General features: G+C 50.9%; 1 protein-coding gene across 3 annotated transcripts; it reads right to left on the reverse strand.

Moving 5' to 3' along the window:
- Positions 1-569: 569 nt before the first annotated feature.
- On the reverse strand, positions 570-20,701 carry PITX2 (paired like homeodomain 2). 3 transcript variants are annotated; one of them, XM_025465926.3, is made up of 5 exons: positions 20,362-20,701; positions 16,441-16,496; positions 15,834-15,971; positions 4,299-4,504; positions 570-1,819 (listed from the first exon to the last, which is right to left on the reverse strand). In XM_025465926.3, the coding sequence occupies exons 2-5, from the start codon at positions 16,484-16,486 to the stop codon at positions 1,256-1,258; spliced, it is 954 nt and encodes a 317-aa protein (XP_025321711.1). In that variant the 5' UTR covers positions 16,487-16,496; positions 20,362-20,701; the 3' UTR covers positions 570-1,255. The 3 variants fall into 3 exon arrangements, with proteins under 3 accessions (XP_025321711.1, XP_025321712.1, XP_025321710.1); XM_025465927.3 differs by lacking the exon at positions 15,834-15,971 and having other exon boundaries at positions 20,362-20,691; XM_025465925.3 differs by lacking the exons at positions 15,834-15,971; positions 16,441-16,496; positions 20,362-20,701 and adding an exon at positions 5,414-6,318.
- Between the last annotated feature and the right edge of the window lie 3,140 nt (positions 20,702-23,841).

The raw sequence follows: 23,841 nt of genomic DNA on the forward strand, positions 1-23,841 counted from the left end.
GGAAATAGAATGCAATATAACATGAAGAATCTCTCTACTTAAGCCTGAAAGATAAACGTGGAGGCCTAAATATTTTGAACTGGAGGTGTTTCCTTGTAAACTTATTATAGATGTATTCGTCTTGAGAGGAATGTATATAAACTGTACATGTATACATACACACATAATTCTCCAGAACAATTTACTGGATGTGGAGACCTTCCCCCCAAAAAAAAGTGTATTTGAGAGTCATTCCAAGCTGACATACTTTCTAAATTTCTTTCTCCTTTCTTCTTTTTCTCTTATATTATTTGCTAGCAACAATGGAATACTCTGGGTTTAAGCCAAAGAAAAATCAGGGAGACAAGACCAGACTTTGCAGCCCCCCCCCCTTTTTTTTCCCTGGGAGTGGCTTTTTTTTTTCTTTTTAGTTTCTGATGAATGACTATAATTTATTTCTACCAAATTTAAATAAGTCCTGCTGCCTTGTGTGTTTAACTAGGCAGGCAGAGGGTACTGGTTTGTTTAGGAAGCAGTGACTGAGAAACCCTGGCCAGGCGACAGAGGAGGGCAGAAAGAATCCAGACTGATTTGTATGTAGTATATTTTACTCCCATGAAATAAAACACATTTTTCATATTTGCTGAAAAGTAAAACAATAATATTGTACGAAATGTTATACACAGGGTAGGTTGTACATAGCAGTTTCAGAAACATCATTGCATCCACCAGAGAAACTATTCTAAAACTGATATTCACACATTTTTATAATAATAATATGTTAGAAACATACAGTGTGGCATTTAGTATATACATTCCTTTGCTCACAAGCGAAAAACCCTAATCGCTTCTGTATAACATGCTTTATTTTAAAGCCTAACCTTTAAAAACACTGTTGTGATAGTACTAACAACTGCTTTTTATAAAATTAATTTGACATTTCGATATATATACATCCTTTCAGTCATTTTAATGTTAACAATGCTAAACTTAAAAAATAACAAGCTTATAGTAATGTTAAAATGTCATATCCAGTCAAACATTTGTGTGTGTCCTTGCAACTGTTGGAAATACTTTTAGTGAAAGATGTCAGACATTGAGGAAATTCCTTTGAAATCAAAGGAGCTCTCTTTATTCAGTGGTTTCCTTTTCTCTTTATATCTTCTTTCTCTTCCTTTCCTTAGTGCCCACGACCTTCTAGCGTAATTCCCAGTCTTTCAAGGGCAGAGTTGCCCCATCCGGCACGGTCCTAGGATCCGGGTGCTGTGGGCGAGGCTCACACCGGCCGGTCCACGGCGTACTGGCAAGCACTCAGGTTGGACGCCGGGTTCTGCACGCTGGCGTAGCCAAAGCTGGAATGCTGCTTTGCTTTCAGTCTCAGGCTGGCCAGGCTCGAGTTACACGTGTCCCTGTAAACGTACGGAGGAGTCGGCGGCGCGTAAGGACAGGCAGGCGTGGGCACCGCGGAATTCAGCGACGGGCTGCTCAGGTTGTTCAAGTTATTCAGGCTGTTGAGGCTGGAGCCCGGGACGCCGGTCACAGCTGAGGGCACCATGCTGGACGACATGCTCATGGAGGAGATGGAGTTGGGTGGGGAGAACATGCTCTGCGACGATAGGGGGTTGACATTCATAGAGTTGAAGAAAGGGAAGCTCTTGGTGGACAGGGAGGCTGACGTGAGACCCTTGGCGGCCCAGTTGTTGTAGGAATAGCCGGGGTACATGTCATCGTACGGCTGCATAAGGCCATTGAACTGCGGCCCAAAGCCATTCTTGCACAGCTCGGCCTGCTGGTTGCGCTCCCGCTTTCTCCATTTGGCCCTGCGATTCTTGAACCAAACCTGGGGGTGGAAGGCAAGGGAGCAAACAGATGCCACAGAACAGATTAGTAAAATCTTGATCCCAGAAAACACCAGAGGCCTTTGGCCACCAAGACACACATACACACGTATGTGGGGGGCAGGGGGAGACACGCACTCACTCAGGCTTCCACATTTTCCCCAACCCCCTACCGCCCCGCTGGCCGGGCTGCCTGAGTCCCGTCCAAAAGAGGGCGGCCTGGCCAGGTGAGGCCTGCGAGCCCAGGCTCTGAACTGTGCCACAAACCCCAGTCTAACACCTGGCGGCCTGTGGGCAGCTTGTTCACTAACCCAGGCCCTCCTCAAGATCCAAAAACACTTACTGTAAAATAAACGCGGTTCAGTGGGTTTTCTGCCCAACCCTTTACCAGGCCACCTTGCAAACTTGTTTCCCATAGACACAGTGATGAGAACAAGGGAGCTGAGAGGGCACCGGAGGCCGGGGCTCTCTGTCACACAGCTCCTCCCTCCCGTCTCAGACCTCCCCCGCCGCCCCCCACTCCACACTACATGCTCTGGCAACTGGCGCTGGGCTGCGACCCCCATCCTCGCCTAGCAAAGTAACGAATTAAAAAGCAAAAGCCAAAAGCCGCCTTTCCTTCAGCCTCCTAACTCCACGAGCTTGGCTGGGAAATCTCTGGGAACCCAGGTCGCTCGGCAGCCTCCTCCTCCCTCCGCCCACTCCAGGCCAGGCCCCTCACCCGGCGCGCACCAGCCGGGCCCAGACAGTTTGCTGGGCTTTTCAAGCAGCCGCCTAACCCGGTCAGCCCCCACCCGCGTCCGGTGGCCCCGACGCAACCCTTCTCTCAATCCACATCGGCCCGCCCGCCGCCGCAGACTGCGGCTTTTGTGTATTGGAGCGAGGCCTGGCCCCAGATTTCAGAGCTGACATCGGTGATGTTTCACATTACACGTCTCAGCCGGGCCCAGCCGCCTAATCCGCTTTTTTTCCTTTTCCCTTTCATTCTTGATTTCCTTTTTATCCCCCTTCCTCTTTGCGCCGGACTGTTATAAATAAGCACGCTCCACTCCCACTTGGCTGGACATGCGGCGGGCCTGGAAGGAGGCAGCCTGAGGGAGCCACAGGACAGCCCAGCACGGTAGTAGCGGGGGGAACTTGGGAGGGCTTGCAGAAAAGCCGCAGGGCGGGAGGCAGGGGATAGGAAGAAATCTTTTCCGAAGGAGTCCAGAGAACCCACTGATTGTGTTATTTTAATTACTTGCTATTTCCACCCTAGGCCGCTGTCTAAACTTCTGCCCAGGCAAGAAGAGTACGTGCAAGTCCTGTTCCCTGATGCGCAGGATTGCTAATGAAAGACTGACCTTGCCTAAAACCACGCGGCCTGAGAGCAAGAGTTCTAACTCTGAGCAGTTAAACTAAAACCATTTTCAGCTTCATCCGGGCTGTTATCCACCGGCATCGCCTCATATCCTACACAAATGCCACCCAGAGAGTGCCTTCATTCCCTCTGCTTTGGGAAAGCATTTTGGTCTTTATTTTTTCATCGTTATTGTTGTATATAGTATTTTCTTCTTTCTTCTCTGCTGTAACTGGGGGCTCTATTTTTCTATCCAGAGCTTTTTTTTTTTTTTTTTTTTTTAACAGCAAAGCCCCTGGATCCTGCTATGTATGTTTCTGCTTCCAGAATCCTAACGTGTTTGGAGTTTCCACTGACCAGCATAAACCAGGATGTTGCTACTGGGTAATTCATTTAAGTTCACTTTTGCCAATCCATAAAGTACCGATTTGCTACAAAGGTAAGCCACCCCTCCCCCTTAAAAAAAACTATTATTGGGAAGAAGGATATGAGTAACAATCTCCTGAGAAAAGATAAATAAACCAAACCGAAAAGCCTTTCTCTTTTTTTTTTTTCCTTTTCTTTCTAAGAGAACTAACAGGATAGTAGGTGTGTATCAAAACTGCTTCCGTAGATAACAAAACCGAGGGACAGGGTGTGGGAGAGACCGGAATGGCCGAAAAACCTCAAAGACTATGTAAGGAGGATGAGCCGGGTGGAGAGAAAAGGCCGGGCTAGGCCGGGCGCGAAAGTTTCCCAAGGAGGACCAAACCTTGCATGTCTCCGGCGGGTATTCCTTGTTAAAAGCGCACAGGTTGGAGCCTGCTCTCGCCTCCTGGCCTGGGAGGGATTTTATGAGCGCTCGTCTGGCGACTGCAAGCCCCGAACACAATACCCTGTGCAGGGGGATGCCACGCGGCCCAGTTCGGCAGGGCTCGGGGCGACGGGGCGCCCCAGCCGAGCGGGGCCTACCGCCGGTCTCGTAAGGGGGAGCTGTAACCTCGCAGCCCGGGCCGCCGAGAGAGGCCCTCCTGCCTTTGCAAAGGCACAGCACCCGCGCCCTCCGGGGGACGCCGCCTTCCTCACTCCCTCCGGGTCTACGTGGCCTGCGCGTCTGCAGCGCCCTCCTTCCCAGCCTTCCCAGGCTCCGCCAGGGGTCCTACCCGAACTCGGGCTTCCGTAAGGTTGGTCCACACGGCGATTTCCTCGCGCGTGGACATGTCCGGGTAGCGGTTCCTCTGGAAAGTGGCCTCCAGTTCCTGCAACTGCTGGCTGGTGAAGTGAGTGCGCTGCCGCCGTTGCCGCTTCTTCTTGGACGGGTCTTCGGTGCCCACGTCCTCATTCTTTCCCTGCTGGCTCTTATCTTTCTCTGAAAGCGAAACGCACAAAGGTTCCCGTCAGCACGTCCACCTGCTGCCCGCGAACTCCAGCTGGGCCCGGGCGGCGGAGGCCGGGGAGAGAGCTGGGCCGCCAGCGGGGTGGGGAGCAGGGAGGGGAGCAGGGTGTGAGCGGCCCCTCCGGGCCGCGGGGAGCGCTGCGACTGTAGGGTGTGCAGGCGTGAGTGTGGGTGTGAGCGCCCCATCTGCTCCCCTCCCCCAGCGCCGCACGTTTTATTTACATGTTTATCTCAGAGCGAAGGCACGTTCATTTTTATAGCCTCTGCTTTCAAGCATATTTATACGCCTCCGCGCAGACACACCAAATCTCCCCGGACACCCGCACGGGCGCGTTTTACGGAGGCCCCTCAGGTCTCGATGCGGTTTCGGAAGGCGGCTTAAAGGTAGACTCTGGGACTCGGCCACCCACCCCGAGTTCCTCTACCCTTTTAGAAATACCGCTGCTTCTGCGGCGTAGTAGTTTCAGAAATACTTTTCTAACAAGCGCAGCTTCTCGGGATCTGAAAGCCGAGAGAACGGGGACCCGGGCGGGGGCGGGGGCGGGGGTGGGGGTGGGGGTGGGGGGTGGGGGATGGCCTCCGAACGTCCTCGGATGGAGATGCTGGGGCTTTTTTGTGACCCAGGAGACGCAGGGAGGCCAGGATAGGAACCGAGAAGAGTAGGCTGGCTCGCGTCGTTCGCGCCACCTAAGGCGGTCGAGGTGGGGCGAAAGGAACGCGGGGCCAAACGACGCTGGCTCCGGAAGCTCTGCCGGGAGCAAACGAAACGACCACTCCCACCACGCCTCCCCCAGGAGGGGCCGACTTCCTTGGGGGCGAGGGGGGCCGAGCGGCCGGGGGCGGCTTGCCCCGGGGTACCTGCGGGGCCGCGCGGCGCCTTACCTGCGGCCTCGGGGCTGGAGGTGTCAGAGATGGTGTGCACCTCCAGCCTGTGCTTAGCCGAGTCCAGGGAGCGGGTCTGACCGGGAGCCAGGACTGAAGCCATGGCCAGTGGCTGGGGATGGTGACAGGAGGAAGGCGAGGCGGTGGCCAACAGCTTGGTCCCTACTGCTCGGTGCTCCAAATGCAGCGGGCCTTTCATGCAGTTCATGGACGAAGGAGCGCGCCGCCCTCCAAGTCCGGGGCTGCCTCCCGGCCGAAGCCCCGTGGCCGCCGCCGCCTGCTCCGCGGTGCGCTCTGGGCGCGGAGTTTCCCCGCCGTGGCCGCCGCGGGCAAACCCTGCTGAGTCTCTGAACCGAGCCGCCCCCGTCTCCTGCGGCAGGCTCCAGCGAAAGGGTCCAGCGGCGGAAAGTCAGCGGGCGAACGGAGACATGGGGATGTGGGCAGGAGGGCACAGCGCGGAGCGTCTTTGGGCAGCAGGCTTCCGAGCTCCAAAGCGAAACCAGAGTGGCAAAGACCCCCTTTCTTCCCTCCCTCCCTCCCCCAAGTACCCCTCCAATAAGGAAAGCTAACGGCGTCCGCGGTCTGCCCGCCCCCCGCGCGGCAGCCCTGACAGCGAAGTGTCAAGAGTGACAGGGACAGGTAGCTGATATTGGATCCCCCGCGGCGGCGGCGGCGGCGGCGGCGGCGGCTGCGGCGCGGGCCTCCGGGCGCCCCCTCCGCGGCGCGCACTCGCACACCCCCTCGGGCCGTGCAGCCCGAGCACCGCCTCGCAGCAGCTCAACTCCCCGCACGCAGGCGAGCGACGGACCAGCTCTGCGGCTCCGAGCTTCCCTGTTGGCCCAACATCTTAAAACCAGAGGCGGGCTTCCTGGTGCCCAGACGTCACTTTGCCGCGGCCCTCCCCGCCCTCCCCGCCTCCGCCCCCTCCCAGACCCTTCGCCAGCGGGAGTGACGTGGCTCCGCACCAATCAGGAGACCCCGAGCCGCGGCGGAGGGACAGCCTTGCCTGCGCCTATCAGCTGTGCGGGGCCGGGCTAATACCTCCCCGCGCCCCCCAGGTCTACACCGCCCGGCTCCCGGGACTCCTGCGCTGCCCCGGCCGAGGACCGTCCGGCCTTCAGTTCAGCTGGGAGGTAGAGAGGTGAGGCTGCGAGTAAGAGGCTCGGGAGAAAGGAGCGGAGAGGTCGAGGGCTGAAAGGTACGAGGAGCCACAAGCCTCCCCACCCCTTCCTTTTGTATCTCACTACATCCATTTCCAATCGAGAGATGTTTTTCTCTTCTTGGATGGAAAGAAGAAGACATGCTACTTAAAACCAGAAAAAAAAAAAATTTAAGAAACAGCAACAAATCACCTCTCCGAGCTTAAATTTTCCAAACAGCCTGTCAAGCGAACGCTGTGCTAATCTGAAGAAGCTTTACTTTAATTGCAAAGGAGACAAAGCCCTGAGAGGGCAGGCTAATAAATTAGAAATCGAGAAGCAAATGGACCCGTCAGAAGAAAATTACCTTGACTTTAAACGAACAACTGTTTGGTGGTTCACTCTGGATTTATACAAGAATAAAAGTCGCCTCAGATCACGTTCGCTGTAATGCTTATTAGTCCCCAGACAGAAAATACACAATAGAATAGAAACCCTAACCCAGCATTTTCAAAATGCTGAAAGCTTATCCATTCTACTTAGCGTTGATTAAGACACATATCCTAGATCTTTCAAATTCCTTGTACACTGTATTAAGCTTGTCCTAACCCTAGAGAGAGCCCGCTTTAAATTCGACTCTCTTGTTTACTTTACTATCAATCAGATTCAAATCCATAAAGCCTGCAGAATCAACAACCTTGAGCTAATTATATATAAAATATGCTTTAATGAATTTCCATACAATTATGAGTGTTGCCAAATAACCAATTTCAAGGATAATTTTTAAGTCATTTTCTTTTCCTAGGAAGCTCAAGGCTGTTGAATCTTCAAAGTCCAAGCAGGCAGAGGCAGTAGGGTGGGGGCGAAGGGCAAAAGCCTAGGAGAACACTCAGCTAGGAAAAGCTAAGCCTTATTCATTTACTTTATTAAAAAGAAAGAAAAAACACCTTGGGGACATCCAAGTCTATAACACTATTTCCAAAAAAATATTAATTTTCAAATAAAGAAATACAAACATATCATTCAAAATTATTTTTGAAAGTCCTTTTGTCCTCTGCTTAGGTCATCGGGAGAGCACAAACTAATCCTCTTTGGGTTTCTGCATTGGTGATTGCTTTATTGTGGAGTTAGCGTTATCATCCCTGAATGTGTATTTGTTTGACATTACAGTCAATGATTTGTAACACCAGTATGAGGTATCTTCAGAAAACTCCCTCCTTGTCCTTGTTCACAAGATTGGGAAACTTATGTAGTCTGGGGCAGTGTTGATGAAGCAGACTACAAATATGTTTGTAACCCATGTGTCTCTCCTTTGCCTGGCTCTCCCTGCCAAACCCTATCTGCAGCTCCTCCCCCATTTTAAACATGCTTGAGAGCCATCCAAAGAACCAGATGAGAATTGTTCTTCAATCTCTCCCCCCAGAAGTATCATCACACTTTAAGAAAAATACAGCTGCAAGGAGGAAATTTCTTTATACTAAGGTTTAAATCAGCCATTTCTGGTTTTAACCTTTTATTCCAGTTCACCCCATTTCAAGCATACACACACCTGCTCAGAGCAGAATACATCCCCATGTGACAGGTTTGCATTAGCTAAGGCTCATACATCCAGCTATATTAGGTCCTGCAATCTTATCACTAAATTATACATATTACACCAGCAGCCTGTTGGTAAAGAAGGTTAAATTAATTTACATTCTGCTCATTATCTGGTGCTTAAATGACGCATTTTATCCCTGAGATTTGGCAGAGAATCTCCTCAGACCCCACAGCGTTTCACCGAAGACAATGCTCTTACATTTGTAGTGGTTTTTAATCTGATAAGACTCTAATTTGCTTAAGTCTTTTAAATAAGGGTTTTAAATGTTTCTAGCCGTTTTCTTATTGAATTTCCTCTAATTCCCCCAAGATCATAAAGTATATGTGTAAAGTAAATATTTCCTCCCATTGCACTGCCAGCTGATGACCTATAACTAAGTCAATATGAATCCGGAGTTTTTCCGCCCAATGTGTTTACTAATCATATTCCAGTTTCTTCTTCTTAAACCTCGGCATAGTCGTGATCCCCAAAATAACACACCCATAAAGCTTCATTTCATGAAGAAACTCCATCACATGAAAGAATGAAAAACTCCCCACCATAGTGAGCATACTTTCTTAGTGTTAGTTTCTTCTAGATTCAAACCCCTGAGCTGCAATTTTTGGTGGAGGCTCTGGGTGTTTCTCAAAACTCCCTACTTAGGAGAGCTGAGAAGCTCCACAGAACCATATAGATATGGAAGCCCATCTCTCACGATAGCCACAGAATTTTTATTTAAACTCCTTGACTCTGTTGATTAACAACCCTCATCATGGCAATTGCACATATGAAAGATCTAATCTCTGAATTGCTTGCAAAGTGGTTGAAACCCCCAAGGGTAAGTGACAGCTCCTCATAGTGCCAAAACTGTGGGAGACGTTGAAAGCACTGGTGATCTCCAGGAAGCCTAAAAGCCTAAAAAGATAAGGAATCTTAAATTGTATCTATCCACTGCAAAGTCAAGTGGGGAATAAAGACAATTATCTGGAGATCTCTGATTAAAGTAAAAATATAACCATATCTATCTATCTATCTATCTATCTATCTATCTATCTATCTATCATCTATCATCCTTCTAGATACACACATACATACATAATATATAATGCCCCACCCCATCATCAACTGAGCCAGTTAGGCAATTCTTTGCATTTTTCCAACCAGAGTTTCAACCTCTCCTGATCACTTTACCCGTGGTGAGCTTGGCTGACCCCCTTCTCAGGCCCAATTGAATTCACTCCGTGGATGGTAGGAGTACACCAACATGAAAAGTCTAGATGGAGAAAGGCAAGTGAGTGCTGGGCAATGAAGAAACACTTTTCAGTGAAAACAGTGGTGGTGGTGGTGGTGGTGGTGGTGGTGGTGGTGGTGGTGGTGGTGGGCAGCTCTGGAAACAATCTACAAAAAACTTGTGGGACACAGATATTGGTAGTATAGCTAAGGAAGGAGTTGAAAGTAATCCTACATATTTTGCAGATTGAGCACTCCTCTTGTGTTCTCCATGCTTCACACACTCTTCTTTGACTGGCTCTAGGAATTTCAGGGACTTCCTAGCCTCTGTCATAGAAATTTCCAGTCCAGAAAAAAATTAAGGTGGTCAGTTTAGGGAAACTGGAAGTGTGTAAGGCCTCCATGGAAGTAAACCCAGTGCAGGTTTGGGTTTTCGAATCCGAAGACATTCAAGAATTCTCATTTGGGTTTTCTTGTTTTTTTTTTTTTTTGTTTGTTTGTTTGTTTTTCTTTCTTTCTTTTCTTTTCTTTTCTTTTCTTTTCTTTTCTTTTCTTTTCTTTCTTTTCTTTTCTTTTCTTTCTTTCAAAGCAAGACCCTTGAGGAGGGAAATGTGTGACACCGGGTCAGGCAGGTTTTGAGCTGCTGGTATTTGCCACCGATTACCAGTCTTAAGGTCTTATTTAATTTCACACTCTTTAGTGTTAGTTGTGCAAAGCCCCTCTGGCCCCCGTGGAGAGATTGGTTGGACTGCGCAGCCAAACTCTCGGGTGCGGTGGCCCAAGTATGAACTGCTATCCAACCAAGTGATCCACAACTTTTGGGGAAAAAAATCTGTCCTCAAAGCTCATCTGAAAGATGGCTCAATTAGATGTCTCCCTGCACTGTCACATCACAGAGGGGAGAGAAGCTGCTCTGGTCCCAGCTCAAGGCCACGGCCGCCCAGACTCAGCTCAGAGCCCCGTGACGGGCGTGAGTGTGTGTGCCTGTGCGTATGGTGTAAAGCGCAGAGGTCAGCTGGAGACCTTGCACCCTGCCCAAGGAGTGGCCTTTCCTCCCCTTCTTCTGCCTGCCCTTTCTTCACACACGCAGCTAGCTGTAAAGGCCCCTTTCGTTGTTCCTCCGTATCCCTGCCGCTCCAGTCATGAATTGAAAGCACCCAGAAATTAAAACCTTTATTGCGGCTGATACTCCTCTGATCCCCATTCTCTAAATGGATTTAAAAAGTGCTAGTTTGTAAAAAGGGGCAGATTCTTCTCTGAATCGAAAATCTGTGCATATACTGAGCAACACTCACATTCTCTGGGTCCCTGCAAATGGCATCCAGATTTTAGTCCCACACACTCAACCACCTGAGGTTTGTAGTAACTGGCCGGGGGTGCTGGGGTGGTAGGAGGAAGTACCCCCACACTGGCGCCTGAAGAGAAAATCAGGGATTAGAGGAGGCAGGAGGGTTGAAGGGGGGATGTCAATGAAACCCACGTGCTATATGCTTTTTCACAGTAGTTTGTTAACACTACAGGTTTATTAGGCCATAGTTGAATCTTGGAAAACAATGAGCTGTGGAAAAGTCATATAAAGAGAATGGTATAAATTTGTGTCAGCCAAAGGGGAGAGATAGAGATAGATGGGGGGCAGAGAGAGACAGAGAGAGAAAGAGATAAAAGAGAATGAGATTCATTAATATCCGGGTCCAGAGAGGAGAAGTGGCAAGAGACTGACTAAAGTCACATTTAAAAATTGGATTAAAATGCGCCTCTTTTTCTCTTTTCTGTATTTCTCCCCTCTAGCTCTTGTCCGTTTCCCTTTACTATTTCTCTTGCTCTCCCTTCTTTCTGTCTTCACTCTCCCAGACATGCTGGTAGCTAACATTCAGCATTAGTTGTCATGGTGACCATAAATCACATAAATCCAAAAATACCCACCTATAATCTGAGATGAAGCTTTTATTTCCCTAGCGAAATAATATTTTAAAAGCTGTCAGCTGACAAAAAAAAGAAAGAAAGAAAAAAAAAAGGAACCCACCTCATCGTAGTAACCCAAGTAATATATTACTTCTAAAGGTTTAAATTAAAATGTCAGCCTGTTAAAAACACGCTGGGAGAATTTGGGCACTCCCCATGTCAGATCCTTACAATGAAGTTGACTCCATCGCTCCCGATCACTCTTTAACACATATACACAATTTTGCTGCTCATTCTCCTGATATTAATTTCTTTCCTCCCCTCCCAACCATCCTAGTCCGCTCAGACACTGCCTTATGTTGTAAAAGAAAGGATTCTCCAGCTGGATCAGAAAGGGGGTTCCATCCTTGCCTGAGGTTTTTGAGGATCTTGTGTGTTGGTCCTCTGTTATCAATCACTTCCCTGAAGGAAAGATGGGAGCTTAGGGGGGAAGACAAGGTTCTGGTCAGGATCCAAATGGGGGTGACGCTCTAGAGGAACGGAGAAGAAAGAAATGCAGAGACAAGGACTCGGGGGTGGCGTGGGCACACGGAGCAGTGAACTGACCTGAGCCACCAGTTTCTGCCATTAAGTCTAGCCTAGGAAAGGTAGGAAAGGTACCTATAGTCTCCCACTCCTGTTTGCTTTTTTTTTTTTTCCCCTGGGGGGAAACTTTCCTCTTTGGAGACCCTGGTGGGGGAGGGGGGTGCCGGCCACAGTTGGGCCTTTTGTCTTTTACCTTGGGCTTGTTGTCTTTTGCCTATCTTTGGATTACAGGGTATTCGCCTAGATGAAGAGCCATTAATTACCCATTCAGTCAATATTAGGAAGACGACAAAGCTTTTTACATAGGATTAAGAAGACATCAGATTGTTCCATTAGTATATTCCTGCTCACGAATAAGCTTTCGTTATACATTTCCTTTTCCCTCCCGAGTCGCTCTAACAACTGCTGCATATATTAACAGCGGGCGGTGCGGAATAACAGCCCAACCAGCCAGACGAAAAACTTGGAGCGCGCTTTGGTGTCAGTAGCGAGGAACACGACGACCTGTAAAGACCATCTCTGCGGGCGGGGATCCGCAGGGACTGGCTACTTATTGCACAACTGGTACGACTTCCCCCGACGGGGGAAAAAGCCCCCACACATCTCAGAGGCAGCTTCTGCCAATAAGCTACAGAGTTGGCGGGGCGGGGCGGGGGTGGGGTGCAGTAGAAAAGAAAATTGCCATCTCCTCTCGGTAATCCCGGTTGCTTCTCCCTCCAACTTCACTGCCCCTTCTGCTTGCCCCTGTCCCTTGTCCCGGGCCTCACCACTAAGAGTCCTCTACCCTCTAAACACCCACCCACCCCCCTTCTTGCTGAAAACGCCCAGGCCCCAAGCCCTGGCCGCACGTACCCCCACTCCGCATTTGGCTGGAGATGGCCTGGACTGCTCTCGCTGGTGTCCCTGTTAGCATTAAGGCTGCTTCACGACGGCGAAGGGAAACCGGCTTATTTGCTTTCAGGGGGTACATTAGGAATCCACGTAGTATGTGCTCGGCAAACATTTGCTGATTGAATGAATGAAGGGTTTGCTGCTGCCGAGGCGGCGGGGGTTGCCCGGGTCCTCGAACTAGATGGGGGCGAGCGACTGCTTGGGGCGGTGTGTGTCGCGGCTGGGGGCGCCACCAGGGCCCTGGGGTCCCCGTCCCAAGGGAGGGAAGTCAGAGCGCACCGGAGACCGGGGTGAGACTCTTTCAGCTCATCCACTCGCCGACGCTATTTAAAAATTAATGGCGTGTCTGGGGAAGGCCGCGAAGGTACCTGCCCAAGCACGGTCGGTCGCGGAAGCTGGGCGCCCCGACCTGGGCCGTGGGGCGGCAGCTCGGTCGGACTGCAACCCGCAAACCAGAGCCACCGCCCCGAAACTTTAAGGGTTACTGACAGGGGAGGATCAGTCCCTCCCCTTCCTGAAAGTCAGGAGCACTTTTTGATTTGGGCAAAGAGGCTACTTTTGGGAAACCTAAAGGGAGAAGTCAAGGACCTCTGGTCTAGGGGGCCGTTCTCAGCAGACCACTGCCCCTTCTTTCTGGGGGGTACAGTTGAACTTGCCAACTCTTCCTCCCTCCACTTGGATACCTAGCCATTCCTCTTTCAATCCTCTCTCAAACCCCTGGCCTTAAGAGTCTCCAGTCGACCTCTAGGCCCCTCAAGTTTCAGGGTTCCAGACAGGCTGTGGGGTTGGCCCAATGGATATCAAAGGGATGAGGGTTCCTTTGGAAGGAATGCAGAGTTGGAGGTTTCCAGAAGTTAACCTTGTCTACTTAGAGACCAGTTTCGATCTTCAACAGAGGACACAGTGTTGGGGGGGGGGGGCATTGCTGAGGAGACGGTAGTGCCAATAATAAAGCATCATGATCTCTTCTGAAAACTGCATGTCATTGTAAACATTTTTTCTTTTTGAAAGTAAAAAAAAAGGTCATAAAAAAAGAGGAGAAAAATCTCTTTTAAAAGCAGGGTATGCCAGGAGTTTGCATAGCACATAAGTTAAATTTACTTATATTCATCAGAGGGGGCTCTGGCAACCTCCCTTCCCAGGCACTGTAGTTTTGCCTACTGGTGTGTGGCTTTTTTTTTTTTCCTTAATCTACCGCATCCCTAGAAGCCAATAAAATCAAGATTTTCAGCATTTCTCCCTATCACATGCCTCTTCTTAATTAATGGCATCAAACATGTTTAGGCAGCAATTTTCTTCTTCCCTCCAAAAGGTAGAAAACAGATTGTTGCCAGAATAGAGGAAGAGCCTTTCACACGCACTAAAATAATCCTGGCTTGAAAGTAATGGTTAAGAAAACAATCATTCGTTATTTCTAGTTCTTCATTTACCTGCTAATTACCAAAACTGGATGCCCGGTGGCCCGAGTGGGGACTGTGACAGGAGCAGAAAAGGCCCTGCTCTCCCGAACTGGGATGGAGACCACCTGTCCTCAGAAAGGTCTAGGCGCTCTGGGTTGGGGTGGTGGGGACAGAAGACATTCTGTAGGGCTCCTGCTCCCGGGCAGCGGGAACCCTCTGCGCCTCAGCTCCCTGGCTCCAGCCCAACCCGTGGGAAGTGAGACTGGGGAGCTCCCCTCGACTGGCCAGGGCCACCGCTGAACCCGCACAAAATATTTCCCGGGGAGTCATCGCTGTTCTTGATTTTTAACCATATCCCAAACATTCTCCGGTCTAATAATTTATTTTTACGACCGATTATCAAACAGAGGAAGAATTTAACACAATCTTAATGACAGAAATCATCCAACGTTATCTCTGCATGGCCCCATTTAACCCCATGGGGTTAATCCCGGACAAGTGAGCGTTTAACTGGCCCAGCAGGAGGATTCGCGATATTGTGGTGTCGAGACTGCTCCGCTCCAGACCACTTTAGAAGTTTTATTTAGACAAATGATAATTTTCTCAGATTCGCTAGGAAGCTCGAATGCAGAGCCTTTGTTTTCTTCTTAGTAATATGGTTTGTTTACTTGGTGGGGGTCCCAATTCGCCCCCCTCTGGCACACATTACATTTGTGTCCTTACACTTTAATCCGGAAAGAGGGGGTTAGGGGCTGAGGGCGGTGGGGGGCTTTATCTCCTCACACTATCAAAGGTCAACAACTTCCTAAGGCTAAGCACTTATTATTATAGCAACCTGGAAAACCCGGAGAATATTAAAACAATTAAGTTTGAGTTTTGCATGTATTCCAAGGGAAAGCTTGTCCCTTCATCCCTACACACACACACACACGCACACACAAACCCAAAGGGTAATTTTCAGTTCAGCAAAGCCCTGTGCAGTGGGTTGGAGACATTTCACTTTTACACAAGTCTGCAGACTTTGAGCAGCAGTGTCCCTGGACTCTTCCACAATGAAACCAGCTAATTAAGCAACGACACCTCCAAGACCCGAGGCCTTGCAACCTGCACAACAGGTAGGTTCGCGTCGACAGGGGCACATACACTTCATTACACCCTCGGCTGCGGCGCACCGTCGCTGCCCTCAGGCTCTGCGGGGCTCTAGTCAGCTCTTTCCCCTCCCGGCCAGGCGAATCTCTGCCAACACCAGCGTCCCCTGCTCGCCTTCCGCGGTAAACCCCGCGCCCACAAGCCTGGGCGGGGCGCGGCTGAGAGCTGCAGGGGCGGGGTGGACCCTTGGCGGAGCTGCGCGCAGTGGGACGTGGCGGGCGACAGAGGTCGCTGTTGGACTACTTTTCCGCGCCAGCTAGAGGCACAGAGGTAGGTTGGGGTGTGCGTAGGAGATCAGGCCACACGGAGAGAGCGAGAAAGAGCTAGAGGGAGAGGTGTCGGGTCTCAGGAGTGCAGTATAATTTGGAGAAAGGAATTAAGGTCCCTGGGACGGCGGCTTCCCGTCCCACCCAGAGGCCAAGTGTCTAAGTCAAGGAGCAGGCACGTTCGCCCCTGGCGGCCTGGCCTGCCCGCGCCTTACCCGAAGGCCAGAGGCCCGGAGGCGGGTGCCCTGCGCGCGGCCTGCACTTCGCTCCCGGCCTTACCAGTGGCGCCGGGATGCTGCCGCGGGAAGAGCTTGCTGCTGGCCGCCTCTTTCCGGCTCTCGGGAGAGTCTGTGAACTCGACCTTTTTGATTTCGGAGTCTTTGGAGAAGAGGCATTCAACGGCCGCCGGCTGCACGCCTGGGCCACGCGCGCCCGCCCCACCAGCGGGGAGAGAGACGCCCGGGACCGCGGCGGAAAGAAGCGGGGGTGTTGGGGAGGCGGGGGCAGGAGGCAAGACGGGAGGAGAAAGAGGGACAAAGAGCAAAGACCCAGTTAGAGGAAAGGGCGGAGGGCACTCCAGTCCCCCGGACCCTCTGGCAACCCGGCGAGGGGCGGCTGTCAGCGGCCCCCCCCACCCCCGGGGGGAGGAGGAGGAGGCCGGGGCGTCGGGACGCGGCGAGCCGCTCGCTCCGCATCCAGAGCCCCCGCCCCCCCCTCCCCCCGGGGGAGGCCACCAGCGTCCTGGCTCCGATTCCCTTTCCGTCCCGGCCGGCCCCTCCTGGAGGAGCCCCTCGCCGCCGCCCCGCCGAGGGGCCGGTGCCCTCCTGCCGCGCTCGCGTGGTGCGGGCTCCCGTCGGGTGACCCGGGCTGGAGAAGCGAGTCTTACCTAATTGCACACACGCCGACACTAGTTTGCGGCAGTTGGTCTCCATTCCCCGTAACCTGCAAAATAAAAGACAAGGAGGGCTGTGAGTGGCGGCGGTCCCGAGCGTGCGCAGGGCTCGACCGAGGCCACCAGTGGGGCGGACAGCTTCAAAGTCGCTATTAAGCGCCTACTCTGTGCTGGGTTTCGGGCCCGTTTCTCTGCCCTGACCGCCTCGGGCTGCCCAGCCTCGTCCGCAGCCAAGCCCCTGGTCCAGCACGTCTGGATGGGCCCGAGGGGGACCTCTCCTCTGGGGTGGCGGTGAATGGGCCCTGGCGCTCTCTACGGATAAAAGCATCGTGGTGGGGTGGGGGTGGGGGTGGGGGCGGATTTAGGGCTGTGGAGTCTACTCACAAGATGCTTGTGTCAAGGGTTAAGAGGCCGTCGGAACACGAGGCCAAACTTAAGCAGATGCAACATTTTGGGGGTGAATGAGGAGGACTTTTCCCCCCTGTTTAGGGGGTTGTGTGGAAGGCCACCGTCAAGCACGGTGCTTTCCTTTAGTAGGAGCTCAGTAAACCTTTATAGAATATCAGAGTCAACTTGTAACTGTCCTAGACAGCAGTTGCCCTAGATTTTCGGTAATTCTGAAATGAACGGGACTCTAAGGGTCTTGGCCTAGGGTGCCCCGGGAGCGAGCTGGCTTCGGGCCTCTCATCCATCAGGAGCCGCTTATCCATATTTAGCCACACTTTCCCTGGACGTACTCACCCGGCCATTTATTTACCCTAAGGTGAAGATTTAAGATCGCAGAGGAGGTAAACGGGGTGACTTGGGTGAGACGAGGGAGGACGGGGGCAAACGTCCGGAGGGTTTTCTTCCCACCAAGGACGTAGAAAGAACTCTCCGAGGACGGCTCCCCCGATTCTCCCCGGCAAACCAAATCTTTTTCAAATTTCCAACCACAGCGCAGCGAGCCAAGCGTTTAACGCGCGCCCCCTTTTCCGCCACAGGCAAACCGGGAGAGGTGGGTGGCGAGAGACCTTGTCGGGGTGGGTTAGAAGAGCCGCGGCTGCTTTAAAGACGGAAGAAAAGAAAGGCGGTCTCGGGCTCCCCAGGCCCTTGGATCGCGGCGCCTGGCACTCTCCACGCTAACCCGGGTACGCCGGCGGCGGGAGGGCCCGCGTCGCTGGGGTCCAGGGCTAAGGGTGGGAGCGGGCGTTGCCCCTTTGGCCCAAGAGCAGAGGCGGGGCAGGGAGCTGCGAGTCTGGCTCTAGTCTGGGTCCTATTTCCCGGCTCCTCGGCCTCTCCCAGAACGAGCTGCGCCTCGGGGGCCTCTGGCCAAGGTCGCTGCTTAGCGGAGGGGCTGCCCCGCGCGGCGGCGGGGGGACCCAGGGGTTCCCCTCACGGGCTAGCTGGGACGTGGGCGGGGGCTCTGCGGATCCTTGCAGGCCCGGGGGCCCAGTAGTAGCAGTTTGGCGGCTCCAGATTTAGTGATTCTGCAGTAAAATCACAGGATTAGTCCCTGATTGAGATGTCTGTTCGTGAGATATTACAAAATTCATTATCACAGCTTTCTACTAACTCGATATGAAGTAACACAGATGGGATTTTATTAGTCCAGACTTCAAATGTTTACTTATGATAATTTCGGGGGAAATTTGCATGTCATCATCAACTCGATAATCTTTTTTTTTTTTCCTTTTTTTTTTTTTTTTTTTTAAACATCTGAACCGGCTGCATTATTAGCGGGTAGCCGAAGCATTGCAGATGGTAACTGCAAATAGTTTTTATTTATTTATTTATTTTTTATTTATTTTTTGAGGAATGAAATATACAGAAGAAAAAGATGGGGTCGCTGAGTGTAAAGTCAGTCAATTATTACACATTCTCTCCCTACTCCCAAGCTTCAGTGCTGAAGACCAAACAAAGCAATACAAAACAAATCTTCAAGAACTCTGTTCTGAGGACTGAAAAGAAGGTCAAGGCGTGTTCCTTAGCTCACTTCTAAGTGTCCTTGTGACTTGGGGATTTATTTTGCAGTCAGAATGTGCCCTGAGACCTGCATTACTTATTTATTTTTTGCTTGATATAATTACTAGGCCTACTAGATGAAATGAATCTAAGTAACTAGGGAAGACAGTTTTTAAAAATAACCTCCAATTCCTGCCTGCTGATCCTTAAACTTGCCCTGTCAAGGGAGACAAGTCTTACTAGACAAATTTCGCTGTAGGATTTAGGGGACTAGCTTCTCCCGCTAATCTCACAAATTAAGATGCACAACTTTTCTTGATGGGAAGTTGTTCTCACCCCAAAAGTTCAAGTCCCGGTTTGAATGTATATGCCAGGCAATCTTGTTTTGGCCAGCTTGAGTTTCCTATTGTGAATATGCTAAAAAGCACCACATAGTTAATGAAGCACACTGAACCACACTGGCCAAGGCAGGCAGTAAAGCAGTAAGAAAATAAAACAATTTTCTTAAAAATAATTTCTGATGATTGCCACATGAGGAAATTGCAGGATAAAATAGAGTTCTAATAATTCCAGCTCCTTTCTCATTTCTCCCCTTTCCATTTATTTTGTTACCCCATAACAAAATCTTTAATGGAAAGTTTAAAAATAAACAGCACAAGAACATATGTTTTAAATGAACTAAATTGGTGAGATTAGCCAGTAAATTAATTTGCAGTGGGTAATCATTTAAGGAAATTAAAATACTGCTTAACACAGTTCTGCATTTTACCAGTTTAAGCCTTCTTTTAAACCAATTAATATTGATGCTTTATGAACACTTGAAGACAAACATGCTCAACTTGAGGAACAAAGCACCTGAATAATTTAAGTGTAGTTTTGCTGAGGTAAAGTAAAACATTCGCAAATGAAGTAGCTGTTTAATTTTTAGAGAATGTTTGATTGTTGAAACCTTGTATGCTTATTTTATGTTACAACAATAAACATCCTCAATCTATTTTACTTACGTGCTTTGTTTCCTTGACATAATTGGTATTTGAATTTTAGATAAATTTCCTCCAAAATTATTTTAAATCCATGCTTAATTCTTATTGATGGCTCAGAAAATGCAAAGGAATCTCTTTAAATCAGATTTTTTTCATACAAATACTTAAGAATGTATGCATGCCTGTATTATTTTAATTCATAATAGTAAGGTTTTTTTCATTTAGCTTTACTTTAGTTTTACTATATCTTTATAGTACTCACACAAAAAAAGAGTAAAAATCATACCACTCTATGATTTCTAATTACTTGGGAAAGTAAAGTCATTGAATTGGAATGAAAGGAGACCGGTAAGTCCCAGATTTAGAATCCTAATTTTTTCTTACTCGACACTTGGAAAACAGTCCTCTCTTCTTTACCATTTAAAAACGTATCTCTTCAAGTGCAAGATTGGAGTTGACTGGTGATCAATTTAAAGGATTTATAATCCAAAGTAATTGTGTGAGCCTGGCATCCAGGCCTGGCTCCCAGGTAATTCGCTTGGGCCTGAGAGGTCACTAACTGCCAGTTAAGATGGAATCTTTTTTTTTTTTTTTTTTTTTCCAATTGGTAACAATGGGAAGGGGGCTAATCTTCCAGTAGCTGAAACTTTGTACCCGGCCCTTTATCTTGAGAATGCTAATCCTCAGCCTGAGGATTTGTCCCTGCAGTGTTGGCACCGAGATTTAAGGGAAGATACCTCGTTTTAAATGCCAGCCGTGGTCTCCCTTCCCACTCGACTTCAGCAAACCCATAGATTGTTAGTGTCAGCGACTGGGGACTAGAGGAACAGGGCTTTGCAAGGTCTGTTTGCCAACTGAGTTTACCTCGGTGAGGGGAGAGGCAGCCCCAAGAACCACAAATCACCCTCGGTGAAGAGTCTCCAAAGTGGAACAAATTTCCAAACTCGCATGATCTCACATCCCTGCGGAAGAGACGGCCTCCACTTACCGGCTACCGGGAGCGAGCTGCGGTCTCCGCGTCCCACCGCTTCCCGGGGAGGTTTCCAGAGAGCCGAGGCGCAGGCTGCACCGCGAGCGCCCGAACGCCGAGCCCGAGAGCACCGCGGGGCTCCCGAGGGTGCCAAGTTCCGAGGGGGTCCAGGGGTGCGCGGCGGCCGCGGGAACCTAGCCGTCGCTGGCAGTTTCTTTCTGCTCCGCTCCAGCTTTCTCGCTCCGTCTCGCACTCTCTCTCCCCTCCCTCGCTCTCATCCCTCTCTCTTCCCTCGGCTCGGTCTCCGAGTGGGGAGTGACGTGACGTCAGCAGAGATTCCACCAAACTCCGCTGCACAGTGGCGGGCGGGCGGGCGGGCGGGCGGCCGAGCCCGGCTGCGCGGCGGGCGTTCAGGGAGCGAGCGGGGCGTTCGGGCGGGCGCGGGGGGGAGCGGCCGGGGGCGACGCGGAGCGGGGCAGGGCCGGGCCGGGCCGGGCAGGGCAGGGCAGGGCGCGCCGGCCGGCGGGCGGGAGACTTGGGCGCGGGACGGAGAGCGAGCCCGGCGAGCGACGAGGGGCAGGGAGCCGGGCCGGGAGCAGGAGCCGGAGCCGGAGCCGGAGCCGACGCGCAGCGGGCGCAAAGGAGGACAGGAGGGGAGGCGGGGATGGAGGAGAAGGAAAAGGAATCGGTGCCGAACCGGGAGCGCTAGTAAATCAGAGGGGTGGGGTGGGGGGACCCGCGCGTCCGGGAGGCAGGAACGTACTCCCGGGGAGCAAGCCAGGACGGAGGAGGAGGAAGGGACGGGGCAAGTGGCCCAAGGAATGGAACAAAGGACAGAGTGCCTGGGCTGGTTTGGGGCGAGGCAGTGGCGTGTGAGTCTGAGAGAGCCTGTACGTGACCTTTCAGGCCTGCGGGGTTGTAGGAAGAGGTCGCAGAGGCGAGGGATTGCGGAGTGGGGGTGGTGGGCAAGTGAGGGGCGCGCGGGAGGCTGGGGTGAAAGTAGGTGGAGTGGGGGTGAGAGGATGACTAAAGGGAAATCTAGAAAAGTGGGGCGAGCGGGGGTGGGTGGTGGTGGTGGTGGTGGGAGGGTGGGGAAGAGAACTGGGAGGGCGACAGCCCCGAGCGAGCGAGACTAGTCGGCCGGGAAGGCCCAGATGCGGGGCCCGTCGCTGCCGGCGAGGACCCGGCTCCCGAGGTCAAGGCGGGTGCCCCGGGCAGGCCGCGCGCGGTGTCCGTGCGCAGGTGGGCACGGTCGCGCACTGACCAGTGTACGCGAAACCACTGCGCTGGGCAAGGCTCGGGCGTTCATAGAGTCTAGAATTTCCTCTGCTGTACCTACACTCAACAAGTTCACCCCGGGTCACGGATATCTCATTTTTTAAAATGACGAGGTTAAGGTTCCTGGCGAGCATGGTATTGAATTGCAAGGGATGGCGGTGGGGGTGGGAAGGGAAGCCACCCTCAAATCCACATTTGCTCCTGAAAATCGAAAAACACGTGAAGTTATAGGAGTCATTTTCACTCGAAAAGTGTGCCTTACTTCTAAACCCTGATTTTCCGATTTCTTGACTGGAAGCAAGGGCGTGTTGTATTTGGGTAGCAAACAGGATATTTTTGCTCTGTCCTGCCTTGGGCGTAAGAACTATAAATACGATTCGTCTGCAAGACCAGGTGTGAAGGCTTCTGCCGGGCACACTAGACAAAGTTTTTTTGAATTTCAAGGGCATCCTGTTAATGATTTTGGAAAGCGTAGGAAAGCAATCATATCCCCCACCACCACCACCGTTTGGTTTTCCCATCAGTATTAATTCCTGCATAGGAACAACACTTTCCCAGGCCCTCCATTAAAGAGCCCTCCCCCTTGGTCCTCAATAGAGAATAAAGTTCCATCTAAAAGTTGTATTGCTCTTCCTAAATCAGTATACCAATTCTCTCAATTTTAGGAAATTATAATAACTTGTTGGGAGAACATGTGTGAAATGTATACATTACAAAAAGCCTGGCGTTTAAAATAACCCAGGTCACCACATAGGTGCTGGGCTTTCCCTACATTTGGGGACTGTCTGGAACATGTTATGTGTTTTCTTGAATTACTCCGTGTTTTGAATTCATTTGAGTTAGCAGTAAAAACAGGCAAACAAACTTGCTCAATTTGTTTTGAGTGCTAAATCCCTTCACTTTGAAATAGCTAACAGTCGACAGATGGACTCATTTTATGGAAAGGGTTAGCCTCTTCAGCCACGAAGAAAACTGACTGAGAGATCTACATTTTTGAAGCCATTTCTAACCTCCACCTAACATCCATGAAAACTCAAACTTTTTCTCTTTACCCATTGGAAATTCAAGGCAGTGTTATTTAAGGGGGGAGAAATGAGAGAGAAATGCCCAAGCGCTGTTTTTATTTTTATTTCCCCTCCGTTTCTGAGAATTTTTATTTCTGGTTTTTGAAATCCTGCTGAATCAAGGAAATAAAATTTCTTCAACAAGTCCCACAACTGCAATCCAAAGTCGCAGCAAACCAGGGAGTGCGGTCAGAGAAGGACCTTTTCATCTCTATCCATCAACGATTTTTGCTTCTCCCCATCCCCTGAGTAATGGGTTAGTGTCCTTCCCCCCCCCCCCTTTTTTTCTTTTCATTTTACAGAGATTAAGAGACGCTCCTAGCAGAACGACCTCCTTTCGTCTGGTGGCGAGGATGAGGAATCTCTTGGAAAAGTGGGAAAAGAGTGAAAAAATCAGAGACAGGAAGATTCAGAGACTTGCGGAGAGACGAGGGAAAGAGAAAAGGGGCAGGCGCTGGAGAGACGCGCAGATAAGGGCGTGCAACCCCCTCCCCCTTTCAAGATTCGGAGGTTTGCAAACCCGGGCTGGGATGAGGGGGCTCCTGGAAGCTCATGTTCCCCTCACCCCACCTTCTGTCTGGAGTCTCGTCCGCCAGGGGCTGGTTAACCCCAGTCCGGGCCGCCTCAGACCTCGCGCTGAGCTTTTGGGTCTTCGCCTCGCCCAGCGCCAGTGCAGCTGAAGTGAGCAGCTGGTGGGAAATGCTAATGGCTCCTGGAGAAATAGAAGATACAGAATGATTCTCATTCCCTCCTCGAGTGTGTGGAAGGAGCTGGACATACGTTTCACGCTCCTAATCCTTCTTTTACATTTTTAGTCATACTCCTATTAAACAACTAATTAATGCCCAGAACCACTAGGGAATACATTAGGCATGCAGCGGAGAGGCAGGGTGCTGGGGGGGGGGGGGGGAGCCTACGAACCACCGAGCTGACTTAAGACATGGATTTCAGGTTTTTCCCTCGTCAGAGCAGAAATGGAAGAGTGGGGCCGTGGCGATTGTATTTAGATTCCGATTACTTCAAATTAGAAGGGGGTAGAGGGAGCGTCCAAGCAAAGCAAGCAATTCCCTGCCCTGCAGATGTAAACAAGATTGTAGCATCAAAGGTACCAGCTCCTTAAGGGCCAGATCGCCTGGGCTGGGAGCCGGGGGTGGGG

The sequence above is a fragment of the Canis lupus genome, chromosome 32, assembly GCF_003254725.2.
Source record: "Canis lupus dingo isolate Sandy chromosome 32, ASM325472v2, whole genome shotgun sequence".
NCBI lineage: Eukaryota > Metazoa > Chordata > Mammalia > Carnivora > Canidae > Canis > Canis lupus.